General features: G+C 42.4%; 1 protein-coding gene across 2 annotated transcripts in view; it reads right to left on the reverse strand.

Annotated features, from left to right (window-relative positions):
• smg1 (SMG1 nonsense mediated mRNA decay associated PI3K related kinase) overlaps positions 1 to 15,721 on the reverse strand; it is an 82,696-nt gene that overhangs the window by 7,789 nt on the left and 59,186 nt on the right. For both annotated transcript variants that reach the window (XM_049560175.1, XM_049560174.1), the window contains exons 41-56: positions 15,134 to 15,363; positions 14,692 to 14,937; positions 14,356 to 14,494; positions 13,972 to 14,081; positions 13,355 to 13,573; positions 12,795 to 12,988; positions 12,452 to 12,624; positions 10,968 to 11,247; positions 7,530 to 7,802; positions 7,053 to 7,287; positions 6,635 to 6,846; positions 6,345 to 6,501; positions 3,896 to 4,085; positions 3,396 to 3,676; positions 691 to 900; positions 316 to 453 (exon numbers count right to left, since the gene is read on the reverse strand). In XM_049560175.1, coding sequence (XP_049416132.1) covers positions 316 to 453; positions 691 to 900; positions 3,396 to 3,676; positions 3,896 to 4,085; positions 6,345 to 6,501; positions 6,635 to 6,846; positions 7,053 to 7,287; positions 7,530 to 7,802; positions 10,968 to 11,247; positions 12,452 to 12,624; positions 12,795 to 12,988; positions 13,355 to 13,573; positions 13,972 to 14,081; positions 14,356 to 14,494; positions 14,692 to 14,937; positions 15,134 to 15,363 — 3,287 coding nt within the window. The remainder of the gene's footprint in view (positions 1 to 315; positions 454 to 690; positions 901 to 3,395; positions 3,677 to 3,895; positions 4,086 to 6,344; positions 6,502 to 6,634; positions 6,847 to 7,052; positions 7,288 to 7,529; positions 7,803 to 10,967; positions 11,248 to 12,451; positions 12,625 to 12,794; positions 12,989 to 13,354; positions 13,574 to 13,971; positions 14,082 to 14,355; positions 14,495 to 14,691; positions 14,938 to 15,133; positions 15,364 to 15,721) is intronic.

Consider the following 15,721-nt stretch of genomic DNA (forward strand, 5'->3'; position numbering starts at 1 on the left):
TAAGGCTCAAAAGGGCTTTTTACTGCAGTTGGAAATAAAGCACAGTCAACAACACTGCCATACATGGATGGCAGAGTCTGAGGATGGACAGGAACTGATCATGAGGGAGTAAGCAGTGGCTGTACCTTGGTAAATACATGAGCTCACATAAAAAAACAAAGAAATATATGACTTTTGTAGTTTTTAAACATTAAGCAGCAAAGGGTACAACAAAAATGAAAGTCTCTGCAAACAAAGTATGGTGATAAGTGAAAATTATTTGCTTGTAAATACGGCCACTGGTAACGAGTGGGCCTGATAAAATGTAAAACTGACCTGAATGGCAACAATGGATCCCTCATCTTGACTCAGCTTGTACAGCTTCTTCTTCATGTTGCTGAGGATGACAGAGCGAGGAGGAATGCTGACACTCAGAGGCTGATTATTGGGGCCCAGAACATCTTCATGTTGCCACTGGAAGAGGACACACACTGTGTTAGTTGAATTGAATTGAAATTGAGCCATGTTGTCTTTAGTGTTAACATGAGCCGCTCACACGCAAATGTTAAATAAATAAAAATCCAAAGCCTTCAAGTGGTACATTTAAGCATAAAAGGTGTTTTTTGTGAGTGCTGGTTATCTGCAGAACCACTCCAATCACACATTATGTGTAGGATTACTGGAAGCATCTACAAACTGTTCTGTCTGTACCTGAAACATGGCGATGTGCAGCTGGCTCCTCTGCAGGCTGGCCTTAGCAGCCTCTAGGTTGGCATCTAGCCTCCTTAGCAGGTCCACTTTCTTCCAGGCTGTGTCATAGGAGGAGGCAAGCACTGTGGCTCTGTTCAGCAGCAGCTGGGAGACCCGACCTGACGCTAGGCCCTGCTCCACTGCCTTCTTACAAAGCTCATCAAGAGATACCTTCAGAGCCAGGACACACAGTGGAGTAGGTCAAGATAAGGTACTGGTCAGATACTGACAGATATGTTGGGATGTTTTTGTACACATTTAGTACACAAACAGTAACAGAGTCTCTATTTATTATTTATTTATATAGGGTAGGTTAGTTTATCATATTTTCAGTATAGAAGTGAAAAAGCGGTGACCCCTGTACAGAGATCTGCAGGGTGCACATTTCTCTGGCATATGTGAGGAGAGTTGCAGTGTGCGATTGTGAAAAAAATGATTTGGGTGCCAGCGCAAAATAAGTTCCTAGAGTGCCTCCAGAAACCTGAATCAGAACTGTTTCCAAATTTGTTAGAACCTGTTTAAATTAATTTCATCAGTGGAGTAAAACCTCTGAGACTAAAAAGCCAATAACAGTGACTTAAAATATAAATAATTCATATCCTTTTTTTTGTTCATTATTTGCTTCTCAAAACATTATTGATTTCAGTAATGAAAAAGTACCAATAAGAGTATCAATAAAGTACCGGACTGCTAAGGAGTGTTGATAAATATACCAGTACTGATAAAATCCCAAAGACCAGCCATCGCTAGTTTGGACATGCTTATTAGCAAAGATCAGATAGCAAATTCAGTTTTGCTTAAGAGGTAGAAGAAACATGACTGACTACATTCACATGCACACTAATATTCTCCAATTATTATTCTGGACATAACAATATTTGAAATTTGATGTACATCATGTAAACAGCATTTTCTCTTTGGTTCAACCTCTTTCTGAATGTAGCATTTTTTAGGTTTGTGGTCAGCTCTGTACTTTGTACAGAAACTGGTGTAGAGATTCACGTCCAAAAGAGAAGCCCATATTTCTGGTTGGAAGAGAAACACATCTACATTAATATTATGAAGGACTTCGATATCAACAGGTTTTGGATATGCACAAATATTTTCATGACGTGGTTGAAGGAATGAAAGAAGGATGTGTCTTAACAGTCAGAGATGTCAGCCATCACTGGGAAACTGAAAAAAATATTTATTTTTGACGCAAAGAGGTAAAAAGGCACAGTTGACATTTTGACATTTTTTGATGTTAGGGTACGTTAATCAAAGTATGCATGGCTGCATGTAAACGAGAGTATTCCTGGAATATTCATTTTCATTAGCTTAAAGAAATATTTTCTTTTTCAGAACAAGGGCAAAAACTGGAATATTTTGTGCATGTAAACGTAGTCATTGTGTAAAACTGTATGTTTTTTATGGTCCCAACAGAGTGAGGGATTTCTAATAAAACCACCCGCTAATTTTTAAAACTGTATTTATATCATATAAATAAATGAAGCGACAAACTTTAGTTTTGAATAAGGACCTTCAGTATTTGGAGCTAGTATCTTTAATAAGGTGTCAAAGCCAGTAGGCTACTCTTATTTACAACTGATACTTCTGATATCTTCTGCTGCTATGTAGAAAAAGGTCATTAAGGACAAACTGAGTTATCTCATTTTCAGGTTGTAACTACTGTAATGCACGCTATGTTTAAAAAAAAAAGAGATTAATTCATGTTATTTCTTTAAAAAAAGCAACTATAACACTTATTTTTGAATGCCCCTTAAAATAAACATAAGCATTGAGCCTGGTCTGCGGAATGGGATTGCAGCGGATGTTTGCTCATTTCACTGATCAACAATTAGTATCCCTGCAGATATGTTCTTATCTCTGTGACGTGGAGATTGAAACAGCACACAGAGATCCTTCAGGTAGTGATGTCCAAATGAAACTACATGAACCACCAGTTGTATTTGCTGAATCCACTAGATGGCGCTCTTGGTGTAATGAAAAAGGCTTATGGGATGGCAATGCAGTTTGGTTTCAACTAGCAATGGCCAAATAAAGCTTCATGAACCATTTTATGTATTTTCTTGGTCCACTCTGGCACTCTTTGTTCAACAAAGGGTTGAAACCAAACTGCATTGCCATCCCTTGAGCCTTTTTCATTGCACCAAGAGCGCCATCTAGTGGGTTCAGCAAATACAACTGGTGGTTCATGAAGCTTCATTTGGACATCACTACCTTCAGGCAGTATTACAGCACAGTTCTGAATCTAACTGAGTAGGACATTTTCATGTTTCAGAAAACCTAAAATCCACGGTGTAAAGCCACGAGGGACTGAACTCAGAAATCACTAAGCTGTAAAGACCAAATCCCTTGTGCACACAGTTTTATTTTCACTGCTGGGAAAATCTCGTCATCTTAACGTGACATCATCACTGTGGCTGACAGCTGTCTGTAATTAAAAAATACCATTAACATTATTACATAGCAACTATTTAAATTTTCTGAAACTGATTTACAGTGTAAATAAAAATGAGGGACATGACAGAACACAGTCATATCCTTCTCAGTATCACTAGTTGTTCACCAAAATCTAACTGGCACGAAGATGCAAAATTAAAACACTGTAATTTAGTAGACACATACACAGACACAGTCACAGACACACATGATTGCCATACCTTGCTCTCAGCTCCAAAATCTTTTGCTTCCACCTGGGCAACAACGTCTAGACCCAGAGCAGACAGTGTGCTGCAAAGGGCGAGACCGAGTGCTTGGCTGGGCAGACCCATGAGCATCTGCCGGACAAACTCTGCTGTGAAGGCCTTGATGGGGCGGGTCATCTGCTCCTCACTGACCACTGCCACACCTGACCCTGTTGCGCTGGGCCGCCGGTACAGCGGCTTCCCCAAACCAACTGGTCCATTTGTAGGTAACAGGTCCTCAGCTGGGGGACAGGTCCCTGAACACACAAGATTTGGCACACACATCAGATATCACGCTGAAAAGCTGGCTAGCCAAGTTCAAACATTGATGGTAAGTGACTGTAAATATGATTGGAGTTTCCATTGTTAAACAGCAAAGCCTTTATGTAATTAACCAAGTTTCATTTTCTCGGCCTGTGCAGTTCAAGTTGGTCTGGAAGAGCAGATTCAATAGTGTGTCAGTGAAAAGCTCTTACCAGACAGAGTCTGAGCGAAGGAGGCACACAGCCTGAAGAAATCCCTGATAGTCTGCAGTCTCTTGAGGAAGAAGACCTCTTCCATGAGCTGCCGCTGATTCAGGCTGTCAAAGAAGTGCAGCTGTGTGGCCCGAGCCTCCCTCAGAACATCCACCTTCCTCCAGGCCAGTGGCACCTCCAGAGAACTCAGCTGAGAGGAGGAAAACAGGGTGAGAGAGAGTGGACATTTTTATATTGGTAACCACAACAAACTTTTACTCAACAAAGAAGTCATGCTGAAAAAAATTATGCTGACTGATAGCTCAAGGAAAAGCCAATCAATGATCAATCACTCAATGCTTCCCTTTGTGCTAGAGGTCTGCATGGGCCAGTTTCAGACCATACCCACCCTGTGCCAGCAGTATTTTCTACCACACCTCCACTGTACCAAGTTCTCTTAGAGGCCAACACTGTCAAGTCTCTGAAAACCTCATTTCACAGAATCATTTGAGTCCTTGAAAAGTTCAAGTAAAAACTGATGATGACTCCATGATGACTACATTGGCAATAAAGGGACAGTTTGGATTTTTTTTAGGTGGGGTCACATGAAGTACTTATTCATAGTCAGTGTATTTCATACAGTCTGTTAGCATGCCCCCAGTTTCGGAAAGCAGCAGCAATGCCAACAATGAAGCTGAGCAATGTACTGCTGTGGACAGGGGAAGCAGCAAAACATGTTTCTTTCTGTTATCGTGTGACTTTGGTGAATCTGAACAAACCCTTTAAATGGCAAATACACACAATAAGACAAAAAGCGGAAGACCAGCAGCTCCTGTGTTCAGCGATGTTCAATCATTGCTTTTCTCAGTGGAGTCTGGCTTTTAGAGTGATATAACAGGTTTGGTTCCCTGTTTAAAGTTTCTGTCTGATGGCAAGGTAAAGCAGTAAAAATATTCAAAATAGAGCATACCTAATATACTTAACACAATATGTTTTGTTTTGTTGCATCAGGTAAAAATGACATTCAGTTGTGTAAAAAAAAACAAAACTACAATCTGTTTTAAAAGTAGTGCTGCACGATTTGGGAAAAATGTGCGATTGCGATTATGGTGGACAATATCGCGATTTGCGATTGCGATTACAATATAATTACAATAAACTGTAATACATTATATTAGGGGGCACTGACCTGACAGTTATTGTTATGGACAGACAATGAGTCAATGACCATCAACAGACTGAGCACAGTCAAACACGCTGCTCACACAGCAGCGCAGCACGGAACTGTACACACAGCGGAGCGAGCATATGTTGCGTTCAGGCGTTGTCACGTAAACGACAAATTACAGCGCCATAGCACAACACAGCAGCGTGTCAAGTGGGCCGAACCTGAGCAAAATTGCTCAATTTTTCATTTGTTATGGAGTCCATGATTTCCCTGTGACACTTACAAATGTTTGCTTAACTGTGCTTGGATGTTGTTTTATGAGGCTCTGGAGGCTTTCAGTTGTCCTACTGTATTTAATGTTACACGGCTTGGCTTTCTCTCGCATGCACTCTTCCTACTTTTCCCTGTGCTGTGCTGTCTCAAGTGTTGATATAGATTGGTGGTGTTGCCGCGGGACGTGGCGACTTTAACTTTTAAACTTTTACACAGCACGTCTTTCAGGTACGGCGACGTTGGACAGAAAGACGTGCTGTGTAAAAGTTTAAAACTTTAAGTCGCCACGTCCCGTCTTGAGTGCTGATATAGATTGGTCGTGTTGCCGCGGGACGTGGCGACTTTAACTTTTTTTACACTTAAACAGCACGTCTTTCTGTTCAACGTCGCTGTACCTGAATCCAAAGTATCGCCATGTAACAGACGTTTTTTTTCGCCACCAACTCAGCCTGTTCTTGGTCGAGCTCATGCTCTTCTTCAGCGTCTGTATTGGTCACTGCTGCACGCCGGCTGTACGCACCAGGATAGCTTGTGGGCGTGATGTCAACAAACTCCACACACTACAGGAGAGGCAGTCACGTTCACAGGCACACACGTTAACATTTATTTAGCCTACATTAAATCGCAAATTGCAGCCTTTTATGCGGTTACGTAATCGCACAGCCTGACATCGCGATTGCGACTGCGATTAGATTAATCGTGCAGCACTATTAAAAAGGACTGAAATGAATACTTCATTGTCCCAGAGGCAATGCATCGAGGCTGAACAACCTTGTGTGTGTTTTTCACATTTACAATAAAATAAATGCATCCTGTTGTTACAGCGATCCAGTTAATTAATTCAGTGCCAGTTAATACAGCCTAACAGACTAACTTTATGTAGACTTGTCTTGTGTTTTTACAAAGAATGAGGGCCTACATCAAAATCTAGACTGGATCCAAGAGGATGGAAAATCTCAATACCTAAAAGGCACCAGAAATACCAAAATATATTAAATAGCATACAGAGGGAAGAAACTTGGGAGCTACCTTCTCTGTGAGCTGTCCAAAGGCAGTCTCTAGCTGGGTGAACATGCCATCAAAGGCCACCAACAACATTTGACCAGCAGACATCTTCGGTGTGTCCTGGCTCGATCCGTCCATGCTGCGAGGCTGGATCAGCTCTGAGTACTGAGCACGCAGCATCCTGAGCACAAAAGACAGTTTTTATACAACAGATATGCTTTGGAATTTTAAACATCTGCAGGCTGCAATCACTTTAGCCAGTGCTGTTTCTGATCAAATTCATGACAAGTAGATATCAATGCACAACTACTTACCTGGTGATGTGAAGGCAGTGGTTGTGCCCATCATGGTCCAGGCCTGTGGTAGCCTGCAGGCTGTCGACCAAACCCTGCAGGCCGAGGCCATCAGAGCTCTGCTCCACCAGCTGCTCCAGCTCTGCCAACATGGACTCCAGGGTGGGCTCTCCTTTCACCATGCAGCGCAGAGCCTCTGGAAAGATGATCTGACGGAAGTTGGTGTTCAATTCCTGCAGTGAACATGGAGACAAAGCAGTGTTCATAATTCTTTTATCTTTGTGTACAGTAGAATGTCTTGCTCTAACAGCCATATTTACATACCCCTAAAACCAAAAACATGACAGAAAATTGTAAGAAGCCTCTCATTTCCATAAAGAGAACGGAGTGCTTCTAGTTGTAACTACTTAATTTCATTGTGTTTTGAGGATGCACCTACCTGCAGGCAGGTGTACACAGCGTTGGCCAGGTACACAGCCTGGGTGGTTGCTGAAGGTGCAGGTAGATCCAGGTCATGGGGCAGGAGTGGGCAGCGCTGTAGCAGTGTTGCAAGGGCACTGACATTTCCAATCATACTGCAGAGCTCCTCCAGGAACCACGCCCCATCCCGAGATACCAGGTCAACCAGCTGCTCTCCAGCACTGGCTGCTGCTCCCTCCATCACCAGGTTCCGCCTGGGAAAAAAAACACACAGTGACTTCATCCTTTTCACCTGCAACTTTTATCTTTCAGTTCTACTTCCTAGAAGCACCACATTTCTATAAGAATACATTGGATTTGATGTACTCGTGATATTTAAAGGTGTTCATAAATGCGTAACACAGCCACTTATGTATTGTAACACTAACTGCATTTTCCATTAGTCTGAGAGGACAACCAGCACAGTGACAGATGGAATGAAAGCTTTGTGTTTAACCTGCAAAGTGTGCATAAGGCAGAAGTGATGATTCCAGCCAGGCTGAGGGAGCCCAGCTCTCCGTTCTCCCGAAGGAAGACTGTAATGCAGTGTTCAATCTCCTGCAGCTGCTCCTCGCAGGCTACTGCAGTTGTGCCCTCAGCCTTGAGTCGCTCCGCTTGGTGCATCACCCGATCGTTGGTTTCAGCCACTTGGTGCTGCAGAGCCAACTCCACACTGGACAGGAACTGGCAGGAGGCAGCAGGAGGCTGGGGGGCAAACAGTACCTCATACCTGTAAATGGAGGGTGACGTAAAGCTTAACTGTGGGAATGATAAAGTACAGGAGAGTGCAACCACAGACTGTAGATTATCCTCAGCAGTCACTGCTCTAGATTTCCTGCTGAGTCTAACCTGCTGCAGAACACCTGACCTGATAGTAGTTCTCATTCAAACCGAGTGGCTGGAATATTTGTTCAAACCTGGACAGAGAATGCTGTTATGTTGAGGCATAAGCCTGGAGAAGATCATGCACTAAGTCACGTGTGCATGTGTGTATCTGTCTGTCTGCAGCTAACCTCAAATGCTCCTGGACCCATAAGCCTATTATTTTTTGTGCACATTTATGACTATATGCTCAAGGATCTCTCGTGCTTGCAGTGATTCAGAATTGTGAAAAACCTCTTTTATTGACTGTTTTATACTATCACTAACTGCTTACTCTTCATTCCTCTTAACCTATTGGTAAGGGCCACAAGTTTTCCGGAAGTCGCCTCAGCTAAAAACAACAAGCCTTACCATCTGTTGCAGGCTAAATTTTTGCCTTTGCTGTGGCTCAAAAATTAAGATCCTTAGGAAAGTTTGGTCCCATTTTGAACCGGAGGATCTGCTTCTCATCTTCGTTGTCATGCCTCTGCATGGCATCATACCACACCAATAGTGTTTCGATTTTGAAGACTTGCAAACTTTGTTGACGTGGTCATTTTTCCTTGATATTTCTGCTTTAACCGTAAGTTAGCAGGCTATGTGGTGCTTAAATTACAGCCTGTTGAGTGGCTGCCGGCCGCTGCCCGCTCCCTCAATACTGGACCAATTTCAAAACTTGTTGTTCACATCAGTCAGTCAGACAAATTTAGGTGGGGAAATGGGTTACAGGTTGAAAAATGCTTTAAGTGGTTTGGTCTATTTTAATTGTGTTTATTGTTGATATATCCTACTTTGCTGTGCTGAAGCCTTCAGGCTAACTTAATACCGCTTAAAGTGATAGTTCAACATTTTGGCAAATTCGCCTTTTGCCATAATCCCTATAGTCATATGAGTAGGTACATTATCTTTAATTGTCAGCGTGTGCTGTTCTGAAATTGGTGGGGCAGAGCTGCCCGCTGAAATGGAGGTGAACAGTACAGCCCCCTCCCTCCCTCAAAACTAATCAAATACACCATCAAATGACTCCAAAACACTCTAGTGGACAACACATGGCTTGCGCATTCCCCACGCTATGAAATAATAATGTATAATTAAGTAACATTATGACACATGAAGCATATACTCGGAACTACTTTCTTGAGTAAACCACTGGGCGGAGTGACTGAGACAGTGCCGTTGTTATTGCTTGTAGCCATTTGCGGTATCGTCAGCTGGACGCAGCAGAAGGTTTGAGGAAAGTTTACAAGTGTTGTTGTAAATCATGGTTTACACATTTATTGTAAAAGGTTGCAGTAACAAGCCGAAGACATGGAGCAAAGTGAAGTTTCACGTAGTTCCAACCAGTAATACGGACAGAATGAAACAATGGCTATTTGTGCTGGACATCGACCCCAACACGCCTATGGAAAAGGTCCGGAAAATGTTTGCTTGCTCCTGACATTTTTTACCGGAGGACTACAGTGAAAGGATGGAACGCAGAAGCTCAGGAATGGTTCAAATGCTTTTCTTGAAAGATACTGCCATACCATCTGTCGGCATCACAAAACGAGCAGACATGGTAGGTGATCATTGTGTATTTTGCTCAGCAAGCTCTCTGCTGTAATGTTACCTCAATGTTGAGTAACATTATCCTACAACCCAAGCATGGTAAATAACGTTATGGCTAAAATGCAAATGTTGTTGTGGTTATGTTTTGGATAATTGCTTGCCCAGAGCATATAGTGAAGTGACTGGCAATACTTCTCATTGTTGGGAATAAACAGACTGCTAAGGAACATTTTATGTTGTTGTTCCTTCAGGAGTTGTGGTGATTTATGAGTGTGGAGTTAGCATGTTCTCCCTGTGTTCCGGTGATTATTTTGAGGCGAACTCTATATTTATATTGCACAGGTGTACCTAATAAAGTGGCCAGTAAGCCTGACATTTACACCACCGGCTCTGGGTCTCCCCTCAGCCCCTGGTTGCTCAGCAGCCTAAACCTCTCTTCTTGCTCTCTCTTCTTCCAAAACCTGTAACTCTTCCTCTGTATATTCTGGCTTCTTCTCAACAAACTTGTTGGTTTTGATGACGGGAGTAACTGCACTAAACATACGCTGTTTGAAATCACTACGCCCAGCAAGTACTGTATGTCTGGAATGTAGTTCCGGCTGTGCATTTGGCTTCAAAACAACTCTGTCTCGTAATATTACGTTATTATTTCATAGCATGGTGAATGTGTAAGCTACAAGTTGTCCTGTACCGTTGACCTCCATTTCAGCGGGCAGCTCTGCCCCACTGATCTCAGAACAGCACGCACTGACAATTAAAGGTAATGGACCTACTCATATGACTATATTGATTACGGCAATAAGGCGAATTTGCCAAAATGTCGAACTATCCCTTTAAGGTTCAGATGTGAACAACATGGATCAAAGATTTGTACCTGTGTTTTAGTAATTAAAAATACATATTTCCTTATTGTTTCATTGTATCTTTGTTTAACATACAGTGCCTGTTTACAGGAGAAACCGATGCGCATTGCTCTGTGCAAAGCGCTGCAGTTCTGTCAAAAATAGATGAGGCACATATTCTTATAAGCTTCTGGGATGCTCCTGAAATGGGCTGCAGTACGTCTGCTGGAATAACAAATGTTGTCTAGATCGGCCAAGATCAGCTCGGCAGCTGCCAAGCGGAGATCTGCACTCTACTGAGTGCACTTAGCTTTATAGCTCACCTTAAACCAATGCATAGAAACAGAATGGCAATATGGCAAATATTACAAATATTTTATTACTGCAAATAATGGCAAATGATAATTTTTCAATATAACACATAGTGCCGCAATACCTATTGACTTGAATCATGACCGCAGACAGATTCAAAGATTTTAGGGTTAAGTCCCAGAGCAGCAATAACTCTACAACCACCCCTGATTCAGATTTGTACAATCATCTCATGTTGAGCACACCTTCCAACCAATAAGGAATATAAATGATAAAAGGCATCCTGATATTTTGTATAATACCATTATAGAAAGTCTGCAATAGTTGCTTACTGTCTGTAGATGTGCTGGCAGTGCTCCACTGTCATGTCTCTCAGCAGTTCCTCCAACCAAGCCTTCCACTGGTGGGCCCGATGGAGCAGCAGGGTGGCCCGTGGATACAGCAAAGCCACTGTAGCGTAGCTGTGCAGCTGCTCCAGGCAGCCGCGAAGGGCCCCGCGGCGCTGCTGCAGCAAGGAGCTCACCTCTGCCTCCAGGCTCTCACACTGGCTGATCAGGTGGGCCTGGCCTGCATTCTGTAGGAAGGCTGTAGCTGGCACATAGCTAGGAGGACCTGGGAGAGATGGACAACCAAGAAAACGATGTAAGGAAACTAAAATCAAACACTCCACGTGGTATTTTAACAACAGATGTTTTACCACAAGCCTTTATAGACATTAAATTAGGCCTAAGAACCAACAGCCTTTAAATTACAATTCGCCTGATTGTTTTCTGGCAGAAAGGCGACATACTCTATGACACACAGAAGGGGGGCAATGTTGTTCCACAAAAAAACAGAATTGAGGGAAGAACTACAGGTGTAAAACTGGTGATAACTTAGAAATATCAGCATGGAACTTTCCCAATTGATTGCTTACATTAAGGCAGTTATTTTTACATTAAACATTTTCTGAAGTTTAAGCTTTAAATATGCAAATAAGGCATTTGTCCAACATGCTCTATTTTCTGTGCATTTCCAGAGCGGGAATATGAACACTGGATAAAGCCAGGTTCAAAACTCTTATTTCCTTTTGTTGACATGTAAGAGTCAAAAGTTTTACAGAATGAATATTGGCTCTCTTTTTTCATCACTCCATAAATAGGAAAATAATCTCAAAAGCCATTATGTTTTAAGGAATAAAATGTCATATAAGTCTGGCTATGAATAACAGATAAACAAACCCCCCTATGAAAATCTTCAGAATATAAACTAGAATGACAAAAAAATATTTTGTGCATTTTTAAATTGTCAAAAAATGTATTTAGATTTACAAAACATTTTTAACTTCCCCCCGGTGATTACATAAATTTAAAATATATGTATTTTAAAAGTTTGCTGAATTTTAAAGTTTAAATGTGCAATTAAGGCACAATCTAATTAACTATGCACTTTTTCCACACATTTTCAGAACAGAAGTATGAACTAAAATAACACCTAAATATGTGTATCTATCTAAGACATGTTGATGAAGCAAAATTGACAAATGCATGAGAAACACTATGTTTCCACCTGCAGTGACTCTCTTGAAGAATATGAATACTTCTGTCAAATGTCGTCAGTTGTCTTTTACATTAAAACGTGTTTAATCCTCAATAAACCTTCTCAACATCCATTGGTAGCTAGCTAATTAAACATATCATACCCTTGAACTTGGCTAAAGACTGAGGGACAGTGTTTTATGTAAAATCCAAAGACATGCAACAAAATTTAACTATTTTTGTTGACTGCTTATTTTTAACCAATTGGTCCTGCTTGCGTCATTTCTGGTGGGACCAACCGAGATCTATGGGGCTGCTGATGTCCTGCAGCAGACTGGCCAGCTGCGTGGCCTCCAGGTTGGAGAATGCTGCCTGGTATTGGGAGATCCACTGGTCCAAGTCAGCCAGCTTGCTCTGAATGGCCTCCTGTACAGTCCGCTGCCGTGACTGCAGCTGGGTGTGTTCAGAGTACCTGTGACCAGAAGGGTTGGATAATTATAAGAATGCCATGCTACTTAATATCTATATAATGCTCCCTGCATGTAAAGATAGAAATCTGGAGCAGAATGGAAAATTACTTCTCAGTGTGAAAGATTCATTTAAAATGGAATTGGAATAAATGAGTGCTGTGCTATGTCAGACCTCTGCTCCAGAGTGAGGATAAGATGATCCGGATGGTTCTCTGCCCCCTCCAGGAAAGTCATCTCCTCTTGAAGTTTGGCTTGTAGTTTCTCCCCCTGACAGAGCAGCTCCTGCAGGACCAAGTACTCCTCCACAGCCTCTTCCACTTGTGGCAGCACTGCCAGCATCTCGTCACGATTCTTAAACCAGTTCACCTGCACACACGCAATTCTACAGTTACACTCAGAATCCTCAAGTGCTTTGCTTCTGGATCAGTTCAGTGCAGTACTTGCATACATCCTCTCTGTTATTAAAGAAGCTTGAGAATTAATTCCCAAGGGTTTAACCTCGCCCTAACCTACAAGTCTACACCCTGCTGCAGTCTACACCCTATAGCCTACCTGCCTCCAATAATGCCTTGAAAAATTGAGCATTTATTGAGAGCTGAATTTCATTCTTGAAGAAACTTCTGAAACATCATTTAGACAATTAGAGAAAACCAAAACATTTATTGTTCACACTAGCATATACTCTGCAGAGACTGTGATGGGCCCAGCAGTCTACTCCTGTCATGACCTCACCTTGATCTCAGCCACCCTGGAGGAGAAGAGAGAGCGTGTGATGTCTCTCTCCATCTCCCTCTTGCTTTGCTTGCTGTCAGCCTGTTGGCCTCCTCCTCCGTACACTGCACCAGCAAATCCCACCTCCCCCCCAGCAGTCCAGTCCACCAGGGGATCATAAACAAAGGCCTCCAGCAGGGTCAGCAGGGTCTCTCTGCCCCGACGCATCATCTGAACCACCTGAAATTACACATTTGTCATCAGCACTTATTCAGTAGAGCAGCAACTGCCTGCAAGAGATGACAAACTGTTTTATTAGAGATAAAGCTTAGGTCCCGCACACTATTTGCCTTAAGGTAATACCTTGAACAGATTTACAAATCTATAAACAACTACAAAATAATTTTCTCTCTTTTGCCTTGCTCAGTGACGTCTCTCACACACACATGCTCTCTATCTCTGATTTCATTACACATCCAACTTGATATTTTGAATAAAGCTTTTACACAAGATTTTTTTATACCTTAACGATTTAACACACACACACACAGTTTGTCACAGAAATATCTCAACAATTGAGACTGTCTACATTCAAAATCGAGTCCAACAGAGTGAGCTGTGTGTGATATGACAGTAACCTGTTCACAGGACAGCCTAAAGATGCCTTCCACCCCAGTGACTCCTAGAGCAGTCTCAATGTTGTGGGTCATCCTGAATGGGACTTTCTCTGGCACCCGCAGGCTCTTCCCTGGTGACACAGACAACAAGGGAAACCAGAGCAACTTAAAAAATGTATTCAGCACTCCACCTCTGTCTTCCTCTCTCTTTATTACCACTCAGTTTGCCCATGACCAATTTTGTGACATGCTGCACAACACATTTTAGCATGTATATTAAACACAGTAATTCAATCAACAGACACAAATGAGACAGTAGTTCATAAGACAAGATGGAGGCTACACATTTGACATTAAGTGGTTGTGAATGTTATTCTCATTAGAAGCAAACCAGTTGAAACTGACCTTTTTCAAAGCATACGTTGTAATCAATGTGCACCACCTCTCCAGTGGTCATGTCAATCAGCACATTGTCAAGGTGGCGGTCGCCGAGGCCGATGATGTATCCTACCATTGACATGACAGCAGTTGACCTTGCGTAGGACTGCAGCACAGAAGAACAGGAATTGTAAGCAAAGAGAACACAGATAGTGGACACTTGTACAAGCCCATACTGACATTTTTAAAAAAAAATGACAAATTAATTATAAAGATATTTTCATGGTCAAAAAAAAAAAAACACTAAAGGAAAATGCATTAATCACATCTCATGATTTTCAAAATGCTAAAAGCCATGGTTACCTGAGTGACCCTCCACCACTCGCTGGGTGTGGTACAAGAACACCACAGCTCCTTAGCCAGCAGGTTGGAGGGCGTAGCCTCCATTAACTCTTTCAGCACCTCCTTCATAACACTGAGAGGCCAGTCTCGTCGAGTCACATCCAGACTGAGACCCACTGCCTTCAGAGCTGGCCCGATGCGGCTGTAGTAGAGCTCACTGGGGCGGGGTACAGGAGGCACTGGTTGCTGCTGGAAAGAGTCCTGGGCCTAGTCCAGACAAAAAACAAACCAAAAATACCCCACTCATTTAGCTCTGATGAATTATATTTTAATGCCAATGGGCCTAATTTGGGGGTTGCAACAGGAAAGGTTGCAGGAAAATGTCCTGTTGCAATGCTCACCTGATGTTGTGTGTGTTTACTTAATTCTTCTCAATGCAGCACAGTACAGAGCAGAACGTTACCTTCTGGGCCTGCAGCACAGCCTCCCTCTGCTGCCAGCGCTTGTAGAGGCCAAAGAGGGGCGTGGCTCCGTCCACCCACTGGATGAGTCCTGATCGGGTTCCAAGGGGGGTGACAGAGTAGTGGCGGGCGTGGAAGTGAGGCTGCTCCTGCTGGTTGATCTTAGTGAACATGGTGTTGACAATTGACAAAAACTGCATGATGCGCTCATCCAAATGCAAGTCCTCCAGACCTGAGAGAGACAAGATTTTGATCACTTGCTAATTACTACTGACACTCAACTATTAAATCAGATACAGCTTCAAACATTCAGGGAGCAAATACCAGCACAGAAGAACAACAAAAACACATGGAGGACGGCAACAAGTACATATGCACATATGCTTGCCGAAAAGAATTTTTTTTGTGATAAAAGCACCAAATTCAGTACATATATGGCTTAATATATGTACAAGACTTCTGCATATCAGGGCATCACAGATTGGCATTCTGATGACCATGATGGCAAAATCCAATATGGCTGTCACCCGAAAACTGTTCTGGCTATAACTTTTGAACAGGATCAGCTACAAATTTATGGTTTTTGACCA

This window comes from Epinephelus fuscoguttatus, linkage group LG19 (assembly GCF_011397635.1).
Source record: "Epinephelus fuscoguttatus linkage group LG19, E.fuscoguttatus.final_Chr_v1".
NCBI lineage: Eukaryota > Metazoa > Chordata > Actinopteri > Perciformes > Serranidae > Epinephelus > Epinephelus fuscoguttatus.